The sequence below is a fragment of the Cheilinus undulatus genome, linkage group 7 (assembly GCF_018320785.1).
Source record: "Cheilinus undulatus linkage group 7, ASM1832078v1, whole genome shotgun sequence".
Lineage (NCBI taxonomy): Eukaryota > Metazoa > Chordata > Actinopteri > Labriformes > Labridae > Cheilinus > Cheilinus undulatus.
Window position 1 is genome coordinate 2,057,035 of NC_054871.1, and position 20,760 is coordinate 2,077,794.

Below are 20,760 nucleotides of genomic sequence, written 5' to 3' on the forward strand. Positions count from 1 at the left end.
TTTATTGTGATGTTAAAATTTGGAAATAAAAGCAGATTCAACCGGTAGAGTCATACTTTAGACCAGTGTTCCTCAACCAGAGAGCCAAAGAGTTAAAAACTTTCTTTGCAAGAGCCACAATCTAAGTGGTGAAAAGTGGCAAAAAAAAGGTTGAAGTGTTAGTAAAGACAAGTTAAAGGTGGCAACAATGGCCAAAAACCTGCAAAAAAAGGGGCAATAATGGGGAGGAAAGTAGCAATAACAGGCAGAAACAGGCAAAAATGTGTGAGAAGTGTAAAAAAATGAGTTATAAGTGGCAGAAATGGTCAAAAGCAGCAAAAATGTAGCAAAAATTAGTAAAAGTGAGTAAAATGGGCAAGAAAACAACATAAGGTGGTAAAAATGGGCAAAAAGCTGTAAAACGGCAGCAAAACTTGGAAAAAGTGGTATTTAATGGGAAAAGGCAACTTATATGGGCGAAAAGTGGCAAAAAAAGGCAAAAAGGGGAAAAAATAGCAAAAAGCAGAACAAAACTGGCAAAAAAAGGCAAAAAGTGGCAAAAATGAGCTAAAAGCAGCAAAAAAGTAGCAAAAATTAGTGAAAAGGGGCAATAAAATGGGGAGGAAAAGAGGGAAAAATGGGCAGAAAAATGTAGCAAAAAATATCAGTGATAAGTGACTAAAACAGGCAAAAAGCAGCATCAAGGTGGTAAAAATGGGCAAAAAGAAATGGCTAAAACGGGCTTAAAGCAGCATAAACTGATTAAAAGTGGCCAATTAAAGCCTACTGTACAAGCGTGGGAAACAAAATAATTAATGTGACTTGTAATGGATCATTTCTGAGCTCAAAGTTCCCTGTTTTTAAGGTTTTCTGAGGGAATAATATTTCAAATAAAGACATAAAAGAGTCCCAAATCATCACTGAAGAGCCACATGTGGCTCCAGAGGATTTGTTTACCTACCAACTGGCTGTTACACATCAGTTTTCCTTAAACTGTGAGAAATAAACAAGAGTCTTCTTCTAATCTTCTGATATGACTGAAGATGGCTGTCACTCACAGATGCAGAACCAGGGGGAGACACCAGTGGGGAGACACCAATGGAGAGACCAGGGGAGACACGAGTGGGAGACACCAGGATGAGACCAGGGGACACGAGTGGGAGAACACACCAGTTGCTTCAGAGAGAGAAATGAGAGGGGAGACATTAGTGCAGGGACATCACTGGAGATGAGACCAGGGGAGAGAGTGGGAGACACCTGGAGATGAGACCAGGGGACACGAAACACCTGGAGATGAGACCCGGGGGACACGAGTGGGGGAGACACCAACGGATGAGACCAGGGGGACACGAGTGGGGGAGACACCAACGGATGAGACCAGGGGGACACGAGTGGGGGAGACACCTGGAGATGAGACCAGGGGGACACGAGTGGGGGAGACACCTGGAGATGAGACCAGGGGGACACGAGTGGGGGAGACACCTGGAGATGAGACCAGGGGGACACGAGTGGGGGAGACACCTGGAGATGAGACCAGGGGGACACGAGTGGGGGAGACACCAACGGATGAGACCAGGGGGACACGAGTGGGGGAGAAACCTGGAGATGAGACCAGGGGGACACGAGTGGGGGAGACACCTGGAGATGAGACCAGGGGGACACGAGTGGGGGAGACACCAACGGATGAGACCAGGGGGACACGAGTGGGGGAGACACCTGGAGATGAGACCAGGGGGACACGAGTGGGGGAGACACCAAGGGATGAGACCAGGGGGACACGAGTGGGGGAGACACCAAGAGATGAGACCAGGGGGACACGAGTGTGGGAGAAACCTGGAGATGAGACCAGGGGGACACGAGTGGGGGAGACACCTGGAGATGAGACCAGGGGGACACGAGTGGGGGAGACACCAAGGGATGAGACCAGGGGGACACGAGTGGGGGAGACACCTGGAGATGAGACCAGGGGGACACACTGAGAGAGAAACCAGAAAAAGATAACGGCTGAGACACTATGAGTAGATAGTTATTTATATAAAGCTGAGGATGAAAGAAACAGTCTAATGTAGATTCACACCAAAGAAACTTTATTTACATTTTTTTATGAAAAACTCCAGAAGATAAAGACGAGACAGCAGCAAAACATCTGCATATTTTACAGCAAAATAATAAATTAAACAGCTGCTGAGAGGAGGAGAAGAAAACCGACTTAAAGTCACAAATTTTGTGCATTAAACTGAAATAGATTTGAACAGACATGAATTGTCTGAAAGAGAAAAGGATCCAAACCGTGGTGGATGGAGAATCTGATCAGCAGCAATGTTCGTATGTTAACAGGCTGAACACATGCAGAAAACAGCAGAATGGCCCTCTAACAGTATCTGATCAGAGCTACATTAATGTAGATTTTATCTCCAATCATGTTCATCCTCAGTTCTGTTCTTGTTGATGTACTGGGTCAGGGTAGGGAACTGGACCAGGATGTCAGGAGTGCTTCTTCTCTTTGGCGCCGTCCTCCTTACCGACCTGCAGAAAACCAGAGGAAGGAATTATTTAGCTAACGCTCCTGGCAGATTTTAAAGTCAATACTTCACTTTTGGGTTTGTGGCATAACTTTAAGCGTCTAACTCAGTGATGCTCAACATGTGGCTCTTTTGTGATGATTTGTGGCTCCTTTATGGATTAATTTGAAACATTATTCCCATTTTTGCCATTTCTTTCTGACACTTTTATCCTGCTTTTTGCCATTTTTTGCCCTTTTTTTCAATTTTTCTGCCACTTCTCACCCATTTAAGCTGCCTTTTGTAATTAAATGACAATTTTTTGCCCAGTTTCCCACCTTTTTCTGATTTTTGCCCATTTCCTACCCTTTTCTGATTTTTGCCCATTTCCTACCATTTTTTCTGATTTTTGCCCATTTTTCCACCTATTTTTCTGATTTTTGCCCATTTTTCCCACCTTTTTCAGATTTTTACCACTTTTTGACAATTTATTGCCAGCTTTAACTTATTTTTTGGCTACTTCCCACCCATTTCTGCCACATTCTTCCCTTTTTTGCCACTTTTCTCCCAGTGTTTGCTGCCTTTTGACCATTTTTGCCACCTTTAACTTTTTTAATGGCACTTTCCAACACTTTGTGGATCCTGCAAATGTATTTTCCAACAATTTGGCTCTTTGGTTGAGCAGGGTTGAGTAACACTGGTCTAACTGGTCTGTGAAGGAGCTAATGCTGCTTGATAACTGAAATCAAATGTTTACAATAAAGTTTTGTGGATTAGGAAATTTTCTGCATCATGGTCATTTTTTCTGCAAAATCAGTCAGAACCAATCAAAAACCTTAGAGAGCGAAAACTTGACTTCCTGCTGCAGTAAATTGTTATGAAGTCAGAAATCTTTGGGAGTTTCTCTGAGCTCCAAACTTCAGCTAAGTGAATCAGGATTATATTCCAGTGTGCGTCTCTTCTTTAATCCCACAGAGATTCCCTCATGTTGACTTTACTCTCTGATATTTAACCAAAGAAACCAAACAGAGCAGAGTTCGACCTTCAGCCGTGAGTTTGACTTTTCACTTTTGCCACTCCTTTTATATTTCTAACTGCAGGTGAGAGACTGGTGATTTAACAATAAATCTTTCCTAAATTGGCCTATATCAAATAATTTACGGGCATTTACAGATCCTCCAGCCCAAGCTTTACTGATATATACAGTTATATATATATATATATATATATATATATATATATATATATATATATATATATATATATATATATGTAGTGTGCTCCTAAGTTTGAAGATAAAGTTATTTATTATCATCACACAATTGTATTTGCTCTTTTAAATCATAACAACAAGTTGAATCACCCAAACAGCCCTGATTGGCACAGGGAATTTTAAAAAACTGATGGCAACATGAATGCAACATGGTATCAGTAAATAATGGAGGACAATTTGCACTCATCAGCCTAGAAGCTGCACATGGGAAACACTTGGACCTTCCAGCATGACAATGATCCAAAAGGCAAGGCCAAATCAAGCTGTCTTTGGTTACAGCAGAAAAAAGTGAAGGTTCTGGATCGGCCATCTCAGTCTCCTAACCTCTATACCAATGAGCCGCTTTGGGGAGATCTTAAAAGTGCAGCTCATGTAAGACAGACCAAGAATTTACAGGACCTGGAAGCTTTTTGCCAAGAAGAATGGGCATCTTTACCATCGGAGAAAATAAAGGGTCTCATCAACAACTATCACAAAAGACTACAAGCTGTCATTGATGCTAAAGGGGGCCATACACAGTATTAAGGACTTTTGAACAGGGACCATCTCAGTATTTTCTCTTCTTTTATGTTTTATTTAATGACTGTGCTTTTTTTAAGAAGCCTCATAGTTTAGTTTAGTTAAGTTTAGTTAATACTATTTAAAATAAAATACATTCATTTTGGCTGATAATTCATATTTTCTTTAAACCAGTGTTACTCTGCCCTGCTCACTCAAAGACCCAAATTGTTGAACAATACATTTGAAAGTGCCCCAATCTAAGTGGTGAAAAGTGGCAGTTATAATAAGTTAAAGGTGGCAAAAATGGTCAAAAAGTGGCAAAGACTGGGAGAAAAGTGGCAAAAAAAATTAGTTACAGGTAGCAAAAATGGCCAAAGCAGCAAAAATGTAGCAAAAAAAAAAAAAAAAAAAAAATCAGTGAAAATTGACTAAATCAGAAAAAAGGTGGGAAAATGGGCTAAAAAGTGGCATTTAATTGCAAAAGGCAGCTTAAATGGGCAAGAAGTGGCAAAAAGGGGCAAAAATTGCAAAAAGCAGGATAAAAGTGACAAAAAGGGGAAAAAGTGACAAAAAGAAGTGGGAAAAGTGGGCTTAGAGTGGCAAACACTGGGAGAAAAGTGGTAAAAAAGGGCAGACAGTGGCAAAAATGGTCAAAAAGTGGCAAAAAATGAGTGAAAAGTGACTAAAATGGGCAGAAATCAGAAAAAAGGTGGGAAAATGGGCAAAAAGCATCAAAAAGTGGGAAATGGGAAATGAGTGGCATTTTATTGCAAAGGGCACCTGAAATGGGCAAAAAGTGGAAGAAAGGGGCAAAAAATAGCAAAAATCTGAATAAAAGTGGCATAAATAGGCTGAAAGCAGTAAAACTGGAATTGAAGTAGCAAAAAATTAAAAATAAGGGAGATGGAAATATACAGACAAAAATAGAGGTTGACAATTAAGTTTGACTATTAAAGCCTACTGTGTAAGTGTGGGAAACAAACTGATCAATGTGATTTACAATTGATATCTGTGTTTGAAAGAGATTTAATTGATTCAGAATTCACCGTATTCGTGTGCTCGTGGGCGTTTCCTGGGTTCACAAAGACAGGTGTGGCTTCCTGTAGGTCTCGTTGGTGATGGATAGGCGGGTCAGCCGGGCGCCGTAATAATCCACGATGTAGTTTGATCCGTCTGCTGGACCCACGATCTGCAGGAGGACACATGACAAAGCCTGGTTAGCCTGCAGTTACCACAAGCCTCTAAAGAAGCAGAGACTTTTAAAGGTTTCACCTGACATCTCTAACCCAGAGTCTCAGAACTTCTGGTGATCGTTCAAACATGGCCGACCGCTCACACCACATCCTCTCTGATGGATCTATTTCCTCTATTATCTAGATCCCTTAGACAGGAAGGAGTGATCCGTCCCTTCACCTCCTGTTTCCCTCTCTCCATCCGTCTGTCTCCGTCCTCTCAGAGTCCATTAGAAGCTTCTCGAAGCATCATTCATCCTGTGGCCTCACAGAGATGCAGCGCTGCTCAGCTCTCCAACGTAAATAATAATCAGAAGGCCGATGCCTGTTTATTCATCAGGCTCGCCGCTCTCTCCCCTCGCCGGGTGGTTAGCCGTTAAAATATGAGGCTACGCCGCCGCGCAGGTGAAATGGATCCCCCGGGAAACAAGGAACACTTCATCACACGTGTCACGCTTCAAGGGGATGTGGAAGAAGAACCTGAGAGTGTCAGTGAGGAGGAAATGCTTCTGTGTTTAAGTCGCTGCTCTCAGTTTTAAGTAAACTTAATAGATTCATTTCTTGTCTCTGTTTCAAAGATGGTTTTTAAAGATTAGATGCAACTACCAGGGAATTTATCAACATTGTTTAGGTGTGGTTTGACTAAACCCTCTTTGCTCAAGGTCAACCTACCAACTTTTTAAGAGACCTTCCAAATGTCTTCCCTGTTAGCCTCTGAAGCTGAATTTCCACCAAACAGTCTGGATCAGGATGGTTCAGTTTGGTATCCCAGTATTTGCAGAAGAGCAGTGAAAAGTTGGCAAAGGTACTGTGGAAGTAAAACTGTTTGTTTTATTCAGTTAACCCAAGTTTCAGCTTGTGTTTTAATAAGAACTCATTGTTCACCTACTCTACCTGCCACTTCACCTAAGAACACAACTTAGAAATGCAAATGTTGAATGTTGATTCAGTGTCTTCCTGCTAAGGCCCCGTCCACATGGAGACGAATTCGGGCGTATACGCAAAAGTTTTTGTCGTATTGGTGTTTCATCCACAAGGAAATTGCGTTTTGGGTGACTGTAAACGATACTTTTGAAAACGGGTCCCAGAGTGCATAAATCCCTAAACGACAACCGTTTCGTCTCTGTGTGGACAGCTACCTGCATCTTTCTTGAAACGATTACGTCACACACAGCGTACCTCTCTTAAGATGCCTGCGCAGGTCCGGCCAAAAGAAACATGGCGGACTACACAGCTGTGTTCGTGCTGCAGAAGCTACTGAGCTTGTTATGGCTTTTACAGCAAAATCTGATGCTCCTTTACCACCACCGCAAAACACACACACCATATGTTCTTAAATCCAACGCGAGAACAACCAGAAGGACAACTAGAAAAAAGTTTGTGTCAGTTTTCTTTGATGTTCTTCTTCTCTTTTGGTGCATTTCCGTGGCAACAACACTGGTCCACGCACAGGCTTGGCATATGCACTACAGCGTTTTCAGTCGTTTCCAGTGGTTTCATGCTTACGCGGATATTTCCTGAAACGATCCCGTCTTTACAGGAAACTTTTTCAAAACGAAACGGCAATATATATCGTTTTGGTCTCCATGTGGACAGAGCATGACTGCATCCTGTACCCCATGTGACCAAATGTTGCCTTGTGACTACCCTTTGATCCTGTGAGTCTTGTGATTTGTCTTTTGTCTTCCTGAAACCCTCTTATAAAAACCCCATCTCAAGCTTGCTCAGGGAGAGAGAATCTTGCCAGCCATGCTGTTAGTTCCTACTCTCCACTGCACAGTGAATAAAGCTCACCTGAACCAGCCACAGAATTTGGACCTTATTTATTTCATCTACAGTACCAAAGAGACTGATGCATATGAGTCTAATCTAATCGTCCGTTTCCGTGTTTCTCACTGGCAAATCCATCTCGCAAAGCTCCCATCTGAACCGTTTGGGACAGGTTAGAAAGAGACAGGACCAATCAGCGTCGAGGGGCAGTACTTTCGGGCATGGCTGAGTCGTGACGTAAGCAAGCAGCAACAAGAGGCCGGTGCAAATATGGCAGAAGACATTAGCGTGGATGCTGCTAAAGAGCCAGTTTTATCAGACCTTGACGACATTTTTGTTTTCTTTTTCAAAAACAACAAAAGTTGTGTACTGACATGTCTACAGTCGCCATAGTTCGCGTTATGTAGTTCTTTATAGAGTTTAGCCTGGTCGGTAGGGGCACAGGCACACCTTGTAAGCTGCTACGTAACATGTTTTGTTGCTCTGATTGGCTCGTAAAGATGTGACAGACAGAATGTCCACCAAATCACCCGCCAAGTTTTTTTTCAAAGCCTCTGCCCTTTCCCAAACGCTTAGTATCGAAGTTATTTCAAATGGATGTGTGAAACATATCCATCTGGCGTGCCAGGTCAGCACTAATGTGAATAAAAGAAAAAATAATAAGTGAGTGACCCCAAAACCGAGGTTCCGTGAGCTCTGTGAACCGTCACACCCCTAGTGGTCAGTGAAGAGATTAACATGGATGCAGCTATAAGCAGTAGTACCCAACACTAACTCAACTAGAAAAGCACTCAGAGAGCGCAGGCCTCCGCCATTAGCCCTATCTCCCAATAGTAAAGAATCCTTTAAAAAATCTTCTGTATGACCCAAACTTTGTGATGGGGGTAAATTTACTCATCTAATTTGCATATTCTGACATCACCAGGCAGCCTCCACTACCATTGGCTGTGCTTTTTCTCCCATGGCTTCTACTCTAGGCTTCTACCACATGTCTACCATCGTGGTCTATGTCATTCCTTTTCTCCGTCACTATTCGCGGTGTTTTGAACCCTCCTCAAGATAGCTCCACCGTGCCCATGTGCCCCCCCACCACAGCATTCGCCACTTACTCCCTCCCAGGTGGGGTGGAAACGCGGTGAGACAAAGCATTGGTGTCGCTATGTGTGGACTGTCACAGCCGACACATTGCCTGCCGGTGCCAACAGATGCACTGACGGTCTCACCCATGGTCTCACCGGATGACTGGAAGCCATGGCAGAGGGTGAATATTCCTCTATTCCTCCCAGCATTGTGAGTATTCTGGCTACAATTCGCTGTATTTCTCTCTGTTACGCTCCGACTCGTCTCCTCGACCGGGCGTGCGTCTTTCAAACTCTATAAACTCCAAAACTTTGAACAGAAACACACCCACAAATGCTGCTGGGATTGAAGTTACTCATGTCTGCCATCTCCTGGTGTAAAGTGGTAAGAGCGCAGACCTCCGCTATTGGCCCTATCTCCCAATAGTAAAAAAACCTTTAAAAAATTCCTGGATCCAGACAGTGATCCGGATCACTGCCAAAATCTAATCAGTTCTTCCTTACACTATTTCTGACATTTCCTGAAAATGTCATCAAAATCCGCCCATACGTTTTTGAGTTATGTTGCCAACAAACTAACAAACTAACTAACAAACCCTCCCGATCACATAGCCTCCTTGGCGGAGGTAATAAAGAAGAGCAAAGAACCACACTGGAAGGTTTTCTTGGTGGAAAAGATATTTTTGCTCTTCTCTGACCAGGGCAGCAAGAGTTAAATTTACCCGCTGGCTCTACTAATGGTGAACAATCCTGGATTGACTTGAAAACGGCTGGCTGACGAGCTTTTATGGTAGTTTACTCTTTCGTGGCAGCACATGTCTACTATGTCATTGTTTTGATCTGCCTGTCATGAATGTGACAGACAGACTGATCTGGACAGAATGAGCCCCTTTAACCGCTTTTCTCCCTTGTTTTTTCTGCTTTTAATGGAAATGTTGATATGCATTTGAGAAAATAAACCTCCTGAGGTATGAGACCAAGTAATGATGAGTCGTGTATGAATGAGTCTCTGCTAAAAACAGGCTCTTTTATATGAACAGGAGCCAGTTCACATTAGAAACTCATCATCCTTCTCATTGTTTTAGTCATTCCACAGTAGACATAAAAGAGTCTAAATAATACAACTGAAGAGCCATTTGGAAGTCATAAGACTGAATCTCGTCACTACACTGAGTCAAATGACCCAGATCTCTAAAGACGGATGAAATTTCCATCACTTTGAGTGACGGGCGTTAGCGGTAGAAGCACAAGAAATATTGACGTTTCCTGTACTACGCCGGACCATCTGGGGGAGACGGACCACTAGTAAATTTTTCACATCTGGCCTTTTACCGTCTGTAAGAAAACCTGTGACTCACCTGCATGGCAATCAGGATGAAGTCGATCAGAGTGCCGATTCCACAGAAACCAACTGTGCAGAACTTCAACAGACCTGAGGAGGCAGAGAGTGTGTCAGAAATCAAAAGGGCCATAATGCATTGCAATAGAATTAAACAATGATATCAGACTGTGGTCATGGTTTTAAAATCTTGCTGGTGATTCACAATGCATTCTGGGAGATTTCCCATACCACTCTGTTTGGAGTGTGCCTCTGAAAAATCTCTATTAGACGGCTGATGCAGCCTTAGCGCTTTACCTTACCCCTCCATTCCAACAAACGCTCTCTCCCCCAGATGTAAACATGCTAAATGTTGGGGTAAGGGCAGGGAGAGGAGGGCAGAATGAGGAGGGGATTGGGACCAACCCTTAGTTTAATATCTCTGAGCTCTGCAGCCTGTAGGAGGTGTAAAGTCTCCTAATCCAGCTCTATCTGCGTTTGTGTGACTGTTACAGCTTTTTAACAAGCCAGTGAGAGAAATCCATTTTTTTCTGACTTGGCTCCGCGTCGGCTTGGCTCGATCCGGACCGACCTGTGCCAAATCAGGCCAGGTGTTTTTCAGTGCAGCTGTCCTCCATCCAAACACCACACACAAACACACGCGCAGCCTTTGTATCGGTGCAGGTGTCTCATTAAAAGAAGGATGAGAGCGGCTCAGCCTGTTGATAATAACTCACTCTTGTTGTGTTAATCATAACTGTTATTCTTTGGGTTATTACGCTGCATTGTGTGCAGATCAGTGACAAACAAAGACACAGAATTCAATTTGAATTCAGCCTGGAAAAAACACAAAAATATGGAAACAAAGTGAGAATCCACAGTGAGATCCACACAGAGATGTTAAGAAAACTTTCTAGAAATAAGGCTGAATACACACGAGACCAGGGGTTTTCAAAGTGTGGGAGAGTGAGCCTCCCCTAAGAAGAAATTACTCATTCGCTGGACCCCCACCCACAAAAAGGATTGAAAATGAAAAACAAATAAATAAAAAAATAAACAACATTTCAAACATTTAAGTCTAATCTTAAAATATTTTAACATTAATATATTTTGGATATTTTGGATTGCAAATGTCCTAAACATCTGCCTTTCCCTCTAATTCGATTAAAATGCCATTAAATACCCCTTTTTCATATTTTTTTTGGCCATTTTACAACTTCTTTTTGCCACTTTTCCCCATTTTTGCCCTTTTTCACCTTTTTGCCCATTCAAGCTACCTTTCATCATTAAATATCCCTTTTTTCCCCAATTGTTTTGCAACGTGTTTTTGCCACCTTTTCCCAATTTTTGCCACTTTAATGCCATTTTTTGCCCCCCCTTAACCATTTTTGCACATTTTTGTCCATTTAAGCTACCTTTTGCCATTAAATACCACTTGTTTCATTTTTTCCCAATTTTTGCCTCTTTTATTGGCATTTTTTTTCCCATTTTACCCTTTACACAATTGTTTTGCCACTTTTTGCCCATTTAAACTACCTTTTGCTATTACATACCACTTGTTTCCTCTTTTTTGCCCATTTTTGCCACTCTTGACTGCTTTTTGCCCATTTAAGCCACTTTCCACTCATTTTTTTTGGCACTTCTCACCCATTTCTGCTACTTTCTATTTTTTTTCCACCTTTTCACCCCTTTTTAACTGCTTTATGACCATTTTGCCAATTTTAACATATTTCTATTGCTACTTCAAGCTGTTTTTGCCACTTTTCACCTCTTAGATTGTGGCTCTTGCAAAGGTATTTTTCAAAAATTTGGCTCTTTGGTTGAGTAACACTGCTCTATATCACAGTTCCAATAGCAACTATAATTCTATCCATCTTGCTCAATGCACATGCATATATGATGTGTGGTATATATATTACAGTAATGTCGAACAGCACCGCGAAAACAGCAGCTTTGGCAGACGACGGGTGAGAAAGGAGAGTGAAGGAAGAGAGTAAAAGGAGAGCGAGTGAGAGTGGTGTTTTGTTTTCTAAAATAGCATTAGATAGTGGCATTTGTGTGTGTCTGTCATGTGCAATAACAATATGTTACTGGAGAATGTTGAGAATGCATTTTTCCACCTTTATTTGCACTAATTTTTGCCGATGTATATAGTTATCTTTTGCACAGTGTTTTGCACACCCAGAGTCCTAGACTCCTAGGTTCACATTTCAAATGTCAAATCAAAACTTCATGAGCAATAACAACATTTCTTCTCATAAAAGCCATGAAAAACAAATCCGTTTTTGTGTTTTTCTTCTTTTAAACTGCTGACAATTCCATATAATGTACAATAATCATTAACCAGATGTCGAAAAGTCAAGTTCAAGTACTCCTGGGAAAAGAGACCAAAGCTCTCAGACTTAGGGCATTTCCTTACTATTTTACAGCCAGAATAACAAAATATGTCCAAATGGCCATTTTTAGACTCAGTAGGTAAAGGGTTAACCTGAAATTTGTGTCAAATAGCAGTTTAAAAGTTTTTTTCCCACAGCAGAGATGTTATGCATTACAGATCATGCAATCATCCGCAGGAATTTGTTTTTGGAATAGTCTACAAAAATCCTACTTTTTTGTACTTTTTCTTATTACATATGAAAATGACATTGAAATTATAAGTCCCTTCAATACATTATTTCCTATTGCATTTGCAACACAGGTCAAAATCATCACAATTCGATATTTTTCAAAATTGTTCAGCTCTAGTTTTATCTAATATTGTTTTGGTCATAATATAGACTTATGACTTGTGTCTGTTGGAAGAAAAACATATGAGGAACTTGAGAAAAAAAATCGCATAATGAATCACAATTGCAATAATTGGGGGAAAAAACCTGCAATTAGATTATTTTCCTGAATTGTTCAGCTCTAATGCAAACCTTGCACACTGAGTCTGTTGCGTTTGTTTATTTTCACTGAGAAAAATTCGAAGAATGTATTAAGCTGTTTTCTACTCGCAGTTCTGTGGCTCTGTCACTCCTTTAAAGGTCACATATTATGCAAAATACACCTTTTCAGGCTTTTCTCACAAAAATATGTGCCCTGGCCTGACCACAATCCACCCAAGAATCAAAAAAATCCATTCCCTCCCCCTCTCATTTTCTCCACCTTTTTAGAAAATGTGTACAGAAACAAGCCGTTCTCATATTTTCCCCTCATGATGTCATGTGGGGAGTTAGCCCCGCCCACAGTTTCAGTTGGCCCTCCCCGATGGTAAGAAATTTCTGCCCTCCTCTCCTGATCCTCCTCTCAGCTGCCAGCTGAAAAACCCACATCCATTAGGCCACTTCCATTTCCTGAGAGGGGTGTGGTCAGGGGCGGAGTCAGACAGCTCAGTAACATTTAAATCCACAGTCACAGACACAGCTCGTTCTGAGCAGGGCTGAAACAGGGTAGTTTTTTTTTTTAGACATGCAGAAATCCAAACTGGAGTATTTTTTCAGCAACAAACTTCACAAGCATGTTCTGGGGACCTCTGAGACCGATATAAACTTGTCTTAAAGGGGTAAAATATGTCCCCTTTAAAATCCCTCTGATCCATGCATCCTGCAGAGAGCTTCGTACTGCACACGCTCATGCATCAGAGCACTGAGCCAAGTTGGAGAGACTGAGAACAACTTTAATTCAGTCTCTATTATGACTGTTATGAGAAGCAGCAGGCGCTGTTTTGAATCATCAGTCACCGTCTAAATAGCTTGGACTGATGCAATAATTCACATCAGAACCTGATTCAAAAAAATAATAATAATAATGATGGGAGAAAGTTTCAGCATCAAAGTTTTGGCTTAAAAAAAAATCTTCATCAACTCCAGCTGCTGCTGCAGGACAGTTATCCTCCTCCTCCAGAAGCACCCATGGTTAAATGCTTTTAAACTCTGGCAATTTCATTTAGGAAATTAGAATTCCAACTTCTTTAACACCTAAACACATTAAGAAATCTTTAAATAATGCCCCACCTTTTCATATTTCCAAAAAATAATTGAAAAGTATCCATGGTGGTACTGCTAAGGATTTTGATAATTAAGGAGCATAAGCAGAAATAAAAAATACAAACCAAATGTATAATGTATGTATGTATGTATGTATCATGCTTCATGCTATCATGCTATCATGCTTCTGAGTCCTTGATAAACTATAACTATTACACCTATTCTCAAATGCAGATCATTTTCAGGAAAGGACGGAAAGGTTTTGGGAAAGTGGCTCATGTAAATATATCTGTACATCTGTAATATGTCATTGTGGCCCTTTCATAGGACTGAGTTGAGTACCACTGCTCCATACAGCAAAAAAGATATTTCTAAAAGAGCAACAGAGCTGAAATCGTCAACAGAGAGAGATTAAAACTTTTCTCCTTCTGGAAAACTCCTAAAGAAGAAGAGTGCAGGGTAGCTTATCATCCAGACATTATAATAATGCAGAATTTTTAGTGCAAAAATTCAACATTGTTCCTTTAATTTGAGCTGTGGTCCAAAAAGGTGTGGGTGTACGTACCTAGAGCAGGATATCCCAAGTAGAAGCGGTCGGCTCCCAGCCAGCCCAGAAACAGAGACAGAGCCACGGCGACTTTATAGGAATAACCGCTCCTGAGAGGAAGCAGAGCAGTGATTAACAGAGTATCAGCATTATCATCATGATCACAAAACCAATCAGAATCAGCTTCATTCGGCAGGATATGAAATAAAAATCTTTAAATAAAGTCACAAAAATGTGATAATTCAAGCCTGCAGCAGGCGCTCTCTGTTCTCCACAGGAGGCTGAGCTCCGTGTGCGAGTGTACTCACACGTTCCTGCAGGGGATGGTTTTGTTGAAGCCCACCTCCTCACCGCTGAACCTGAACTCTGTCCCGTTAGAGAGCCGACAGCTGATGTTCGGAGCTGGGAGGCACTCCACTGTAAAACACGCACACCAACGCAGTTTGACTATTAGGGCTGTCAATATCTTTGCATTCAGCAGAGAGGAAGAACAGACTCTAGCTCTCCTACTCCAGTCCATTTCTATCGTTTATATTTGACTGATGGACTTTAAGTTACCTCTTTGCTGTAGCATAAAATAGAATAAAATGCCATAAAAGTAGCTGAAAATGGCATTCAGTAGCTAAAAAAGATAAAAAAAAAACTGAAAGTTGCCTACAATGAACTGAAAATAGCTCACGAGAAGCTGAAAGTAGCCTTAAAATAGCTGAAATTGGAATTCAATGGCTGAAAAAGCATAGAAATAGCTTAAAATAGCATGAAAATAGCTGAAAATAGTGGAAAAATAGCTGAAAATAAAAGAGCATAAAAGCTTTAGAGTATGACTGTAGAAAATAGCCCAAGGAATGCCAAAGTTATGAAGAGTTGAAGAAAGTGCAGATTTGATTCGAATTTCTTTGGAAATTTGTTTAGAAAATTTCAGGAATTTTAGGGAAATCTTTATACATTTATTTGTAAGTTTTTATTAAAATTTGAGGAATTTGTATGTTTTTGGGAATCTGACTTGATTTTTCTGGAGTGGGGGCACTTGTATAATTCTTAAATATTTTCTTAGAAATTTTGAACATTTATTTGTAGATTTTTGCATTTCAATATAAGTTTCTGGGGGAAAATTGGCTCAGATTTTTTTTTATATTTTGCAGAAATATGAGAAATGTATTTTACACTTTTAGGAATTTGATTGAAATTTTTGGGGGGAATGGGATGGAATTTGCTTTGAAAATTTAAATTATCTTATTGAAAACTTGATAAATTTATTTGTAAATTTTGGGGAATTTGATTTGAATTTCTTTGGAAATTTGTTTAAAAAATTTTAGGCATTTTAGGGAAATTTTCTTGGTTTGGGGAAATTTATTTTACATTTCTGGGGAAATTAGCTTTGATATTTGTAAGTAATTTCATGAAAATTTGTGAAATAATAATAATAATAATGATATCTTGAATTTATATAGTGCCTTTCAAGAAACCCAAGGACGCTTGTCTTTGTTAATTTTTAAGAAGTTGATTTGATTTTTTTTGGGAGGGGTCGCTTTGATTTTTAAAATTTCTATTAAAATTTGAGGAATTTATTTGTAAGTTTTTGGGAATTTGATTTCTTTTTTTTAGGTGGCAGGCATTTTTGTAATTCTTAGTTATTATCTTAGAAATTTTGAAAATTCATTTGTAGATTTTGGCATTCTGATATAAAGTTCTGGGGGAAATAGCTTTGTGTGTTATAATATAGAATGGTTTATAAGATGAGGAACCTGAAGAATAATCACATGTTAAATTGCAATCACAATGTTGGGTGAAAAAATTGCAATTAGATAATTTTCCCAAATTGTTCAGCCCTTATACAAAACATTAAAATAAATCAAACACAACAGGGTAGTATCTGGAAATTTCTTAAATCTTTTTTTATGCAATAGAGGGATCATTTAAAAAAATTAAACGGGTATATTTTCTCTTTTCTTTACATTTTTGCTATTCCTAATGTTCATTTTATCTTTACTTTTCTACCCATCTTAACTTAGAAAGGCATTCCTAGGACATATAATCCTCCAGTTAGTTCTGGGTCTGTCCTGGGGTCTCTCCCAGTTGGATGAGCTGTGGAGATCTCCCAGAGGAGTCCTGATCAGATGCTTGGTTCATCTCGGCTCCTTTTTTATTTGAAGCGGTTCTACCTTACGCTCTCCCCAGCAGTGTGAACTTTGGCAGATATTTAAATACAGTTCAAAATCAGAATCACTCTTCAAAGTTTAAGTCCAGTTTGAGTCAATAAAATTTCCTTTGTTTACTTTTAGTCACCAAACTGAGCAAATTCATTGGTGATCACATTCTTCCGCTCGCTACCCAAAGCTCATGACAACAGGTGAGGGTCAGGAAAGCTTTGCCTTCTGGTGTAGCTTCCTCTTCACCATGGCTGTCCATCTGTCGATCTCACGGTTCATTTTGCCCTCACTTCTGACCCTGAGGTACATGAACTCCTTTATGTGAGGCCAGAGACTCAGTCCCTACCCAGCGGGAGCGAACCACAGTTTCCCAGCTAGAGAACCATGACCTTGGACTTGTAGGTGCTGACCTTCATCCTAGCTGCTCTGCACTGGGCTGCAAACTTTCTTTACTTTTCCGGACTTTATTTGTAGGTTTGTAAAGAATGTTTTTTGTCGTATTTGTGGTGTTGTGTTATCTTTTCTAATAATATCACTCTGGATTTTTAATCTTTATCTGTTTTGTTGAAATGTTTGCATTGTGAAGCTTTTTGGAGTGAATAAAAAGGGATACGCCATTTGGGTGGAGTAACTTTCACTTATTTAAGCAGAAGTGACGACATTTCTTCAAGCACAAACATGAAAAAAACTCCCGGCAGTCCCACAGAAGTGCTACGGTGTCCAGCAGGTCGGACTTACCCCAGGCCGTCATGTCCCTGCAGTTCTCAGGCTCCTGAGTGGCTTCATCTATCTTTGGATCTTTACACAGATATGTGAGGAGAGTGAAGGAGCAGAACGAACCTCTGACAGATATACAACACAATTACACCTTCCATGTAAGTACAGGGATTCAATGGTATAGAAAATAAACTGCAGGGATTAAAAATAAAACGATCCTTGCTGATACGTGATTTGAGGTAGCAGTAATTTTAGATGGATGTTGGGCCTCATCATCAGGCCATAGTCTATGAAACACTTCAGCTGACCTTTCAGATCAACCTTAAATGTGGGAAGAGCAAGGTTATTTGATATTTAAATACTTGAAAAATAAGTATTTTGAAATCCATGCTATTTTAACAATTAAGATTACCAAAGCTTTCAGAAATCCTAGAAGTTTAGTCATACTCTTCAACCAAAATATATAACCACTGGCTAAACTGGAAACAAAATGACAGCAACATCCTCATGGTCTTTAATGCATGCCAGTGGGTGCTGTGTTTACACAGCCAAACCAACCCAGATCACCTCTATATGCAGTCTGAGCTATTAGACATCATTACGGTGCATCCACACAATCTTTGGTATGTGAATGCCCACATCAGATAGAAATCTATGCCAGTGTTACTCAACCCTGCTCAACCAAAGAGCCAAGCTGCTGAAAAACACCTTTGCAAGAGCCACAATTAAAATAAGTTAAAAGTGGCAAAAATGGTCAAAAAGCTGCAAATGCTGGGAGAAAAGTAGAAAAATGGGTAGAAAGTGGCAAAAAATGGGTGAGAAGTGACAAAAAACATGAGTTGCAGGTGGCAAAAATGGTCCAAAAGTGGCAAATACTAGGAGAAAAGTGGGAAATGGGGAGGGAAGATGGCAAAAAAAGGGCAAAAATGTGTCAAAAAAAATCAGTGAAAAGAGAATACAATGCGCAAAAATAAGCAAAAAGATGAGGAAATTGGCAAATAATCACAAAGTGTGGCAAAATGGGAAAAAGTGGTTTTTAACTGCTAAAGGCAGTTGAAATTGGTGAAAAGTGGCAAAAAAAAATGCAAAAAGTAGGATAAAAGTGTCAAAAACAGGCAAAATGTGGCAAAAATGGGGCAAAATATGAGTGAAAAAATGACTAAAATGGTCCAAAAAAAATGCAAAAAGGTGGGAAAAACTGGCAAAAAGCAGTAAAGAGCAGCAAAATGGGGAAAAGGTGGCATTTAATTGCAAAAGGCTGTTAACTGGGCAAAAATGGCAAAAAAAGGCAACAAAGGGGCAAAAAATTGCAAACAGCAGGACAAAAGTTTCAAAAATGGGGAAAAAGTGTCAAAAATGGGCTGAATGCAGTAAAAATGTAATAAAAGTGGCAAAAAAAAAAAAAAAAAGCAAATTCAGGGCAATGGAATATACAGACAAAAAATAAAGTTTGACCATTAAAGCCAACTGTGTAAAGTGTGGGAAACAAACTGAATAATGTTACTTGCAATGAATAATTTTTGAGGTCAAAGTTTCCTTTCTAAGGTTTTCTGGGGGAATAATATTTCAAATTAAGACATTAAAGAGCCACAAATCCTCACAAAAGACTCCAGAGCCACGCGTTATCACTGATCTATGCAAATGACAGTAATAGACAACATACAGGAGTTTGGCTACAATTTTTATAATAAAGAAAACACCAAACTACCCACTGTTGGGTGTGAATGACTTCTATTCACCCAACAAGACAAAACACTCTTTAAACAATTAAAATGCCTGTAATATCAAGGAATGGTTATGTAGACTTTAAAGAACGCTCTGACACGTTTCAGCATACCAGCCTAATTAATGTAATTCTATCAATTCACATCCCAGAAGCTGAGACAGTTTTGACCAAGATTTGTCGAATGGGAAAATGATTACCATATTCATCTTGGTCTCCCGACACCCAAGAGAGTCCCGACCCCAAGGTTGAGAACCACTGCCCCAGGGTACCACTGCACCCTGAATGAGAAAGGCCAGGTTTAATAATTTCCTCTAGTCTCGGATTGAATAGTTTCAATTTCAGTTAGAATTTTGGCTTCCCACAATCATGAAAACAAGATGATGAAGTAAACAATTACTAGACTGCAGAGTCTGTTTTGTCCATTGGCCTTGTTTTTTGTGGTAAATGTTTAGTGTTGTTGCTCTATTTTGGTACCTGAGTAGAGCTTCAACACTATGTCAGACCCAAAGCCCGTTTTTCTTACTTAGCCCAGTGGTTTTCAAAGTGTGCGGCGGGCCTCCCCTGGGGGGCGCCACAGAACTTCAGGGGACCATAAACCAGAAAAAAAGTGATTTGCTTTGCCAACTTCTGCTGTGCATGGAGCTAAATAAATAAACTTATAGTTACTTTAAGGCAGTGATACTCAATGTGTTATTTGTGATTATTAGTAGCTCTTTGATGTCTTAATTTTAAATATTATTCCCCCAGAAAACCTTAAAAAACTGAAACTTTTTTGCCCCTTTATACCATTTTTTGACACCTTTCATCCATTTAAGCTACCTTTGGTCATTAAATACCACATTTTTCTAACTTTTTGCCACTTCTTTTTCCAATTTTTGCCCCTTTTCACCATTTTTTGCTACTTCTCGCCCACTTTAACATCCTTTTATCATTAAATACCACTTTTTTCCTGCTTTTTGACCATTTTTGCCATCTTTAACTTATTTTTAATGCTACTTTAAGCCGTGTTTGGCACTTTCCACCCCTTATATTTTAACTCTTGCAAAGGTATTTTTCAGCAGTTTGGCTCTTTGGTTGAGTAACGCTGCTTTAAGGATTATCAGAGCAGAATAATCAGGTAGTATTGCCAATAAATTCATTACTGAAACCAAATAACTGATTACCTGGTAAAGACGGATGTTTAAGAACATTTGCAGACCAAAAAATCAAAGATATAAAAATGTTAAAAATATTTAAAATTAGACATAAATGTTTAAAAATATGGTTAAAATTTTTTTCAGTGTGAACTTTTATGTGGGTGGGGGTCCACCGAGTGAGTAATCTTCTCTCAGGGGAGGCTCACTCTCACACACTCTGAAAACCCCTGACTTGGCCTGATTACACATGATTACTTAGGATTTTTATTTATTTGCTGTCCTTGATTGCTTGTTTCCCACAGAGTTTAAATGTTGAAAGTTTTAAAGTTCAGATGAAAAATCAGAGATTAATAGCTTTTAGTATTATTAATATCAATCAACGGTTGACGGTTGTAGTAAAGGCAACATACATACATGAGTTAATAGCCAGAAGATTTCATGTATGTCTATATATTAGGAAGCTAGCTCCGTAAACCCCCTAGTTCACTGTAATAGATGGAAACAGCGCCATTTCTCTGCAATGGGAAATTAATATGACATTAAACAGATCACAACATCAGAAAAGATTAAGTTTGTCTCATCTGATTTGTCCGTACATAAGGTTTAATCTACAAACAAGCTGTTAGCCCTACATAACATAACATAGCTAGCTAGCGCTAACGTTAGCAATCACCGTTAAATGTATTTTTCTCTGACGTCATAAAATAATAATCAAAGGATATTGTCCGAGATTTAAGCTTTCGCAGCTCTCCACTTCTTCCGTCAGAACTACCTTTAAATGAGAGTAAAGACAGTAAAATAACAGGCTCCATATCCCGGAGCGTAAACAAACCAGCCGTCTCCGGGAGGACGCCATGTCTGAC

The 20,760-nt window shown here is 39.8% G+C and overlaps 1 protein-coding gene across 1 annotated transcript; it reads right to left on the reverse strand.

The window, feature by feature from the left end:
- Positions 1-2,056: 2,056 nt before the first annotated feature.
- tm2d1 (TM2 domain containing 1) lies at positions 2,057-20,760 on the reverse strand. The gene is made up of 7 exons (XM_041791681.1): positions 20,620-20,760; positions 17,057-17,130; positions 14,477-14,585; positions 14,187-14,278; positions 9,694-9,767; positions 5,301-5,443; positions 2,057-2,505 (listed from the first exon to the last, which is right to left on the reverse strand). Exons 1-6 carry the CDS (start codon positions 20,751-20,753, stop codon positions 5,333-5,335), a joined length of 594 nt encoding a protein of 197 aa, XP_041647615.1. The 5' UTR covers positions 20,754-20,760; the 3' UTR covers positions 2,057-2,505; positions 5,301-5,332.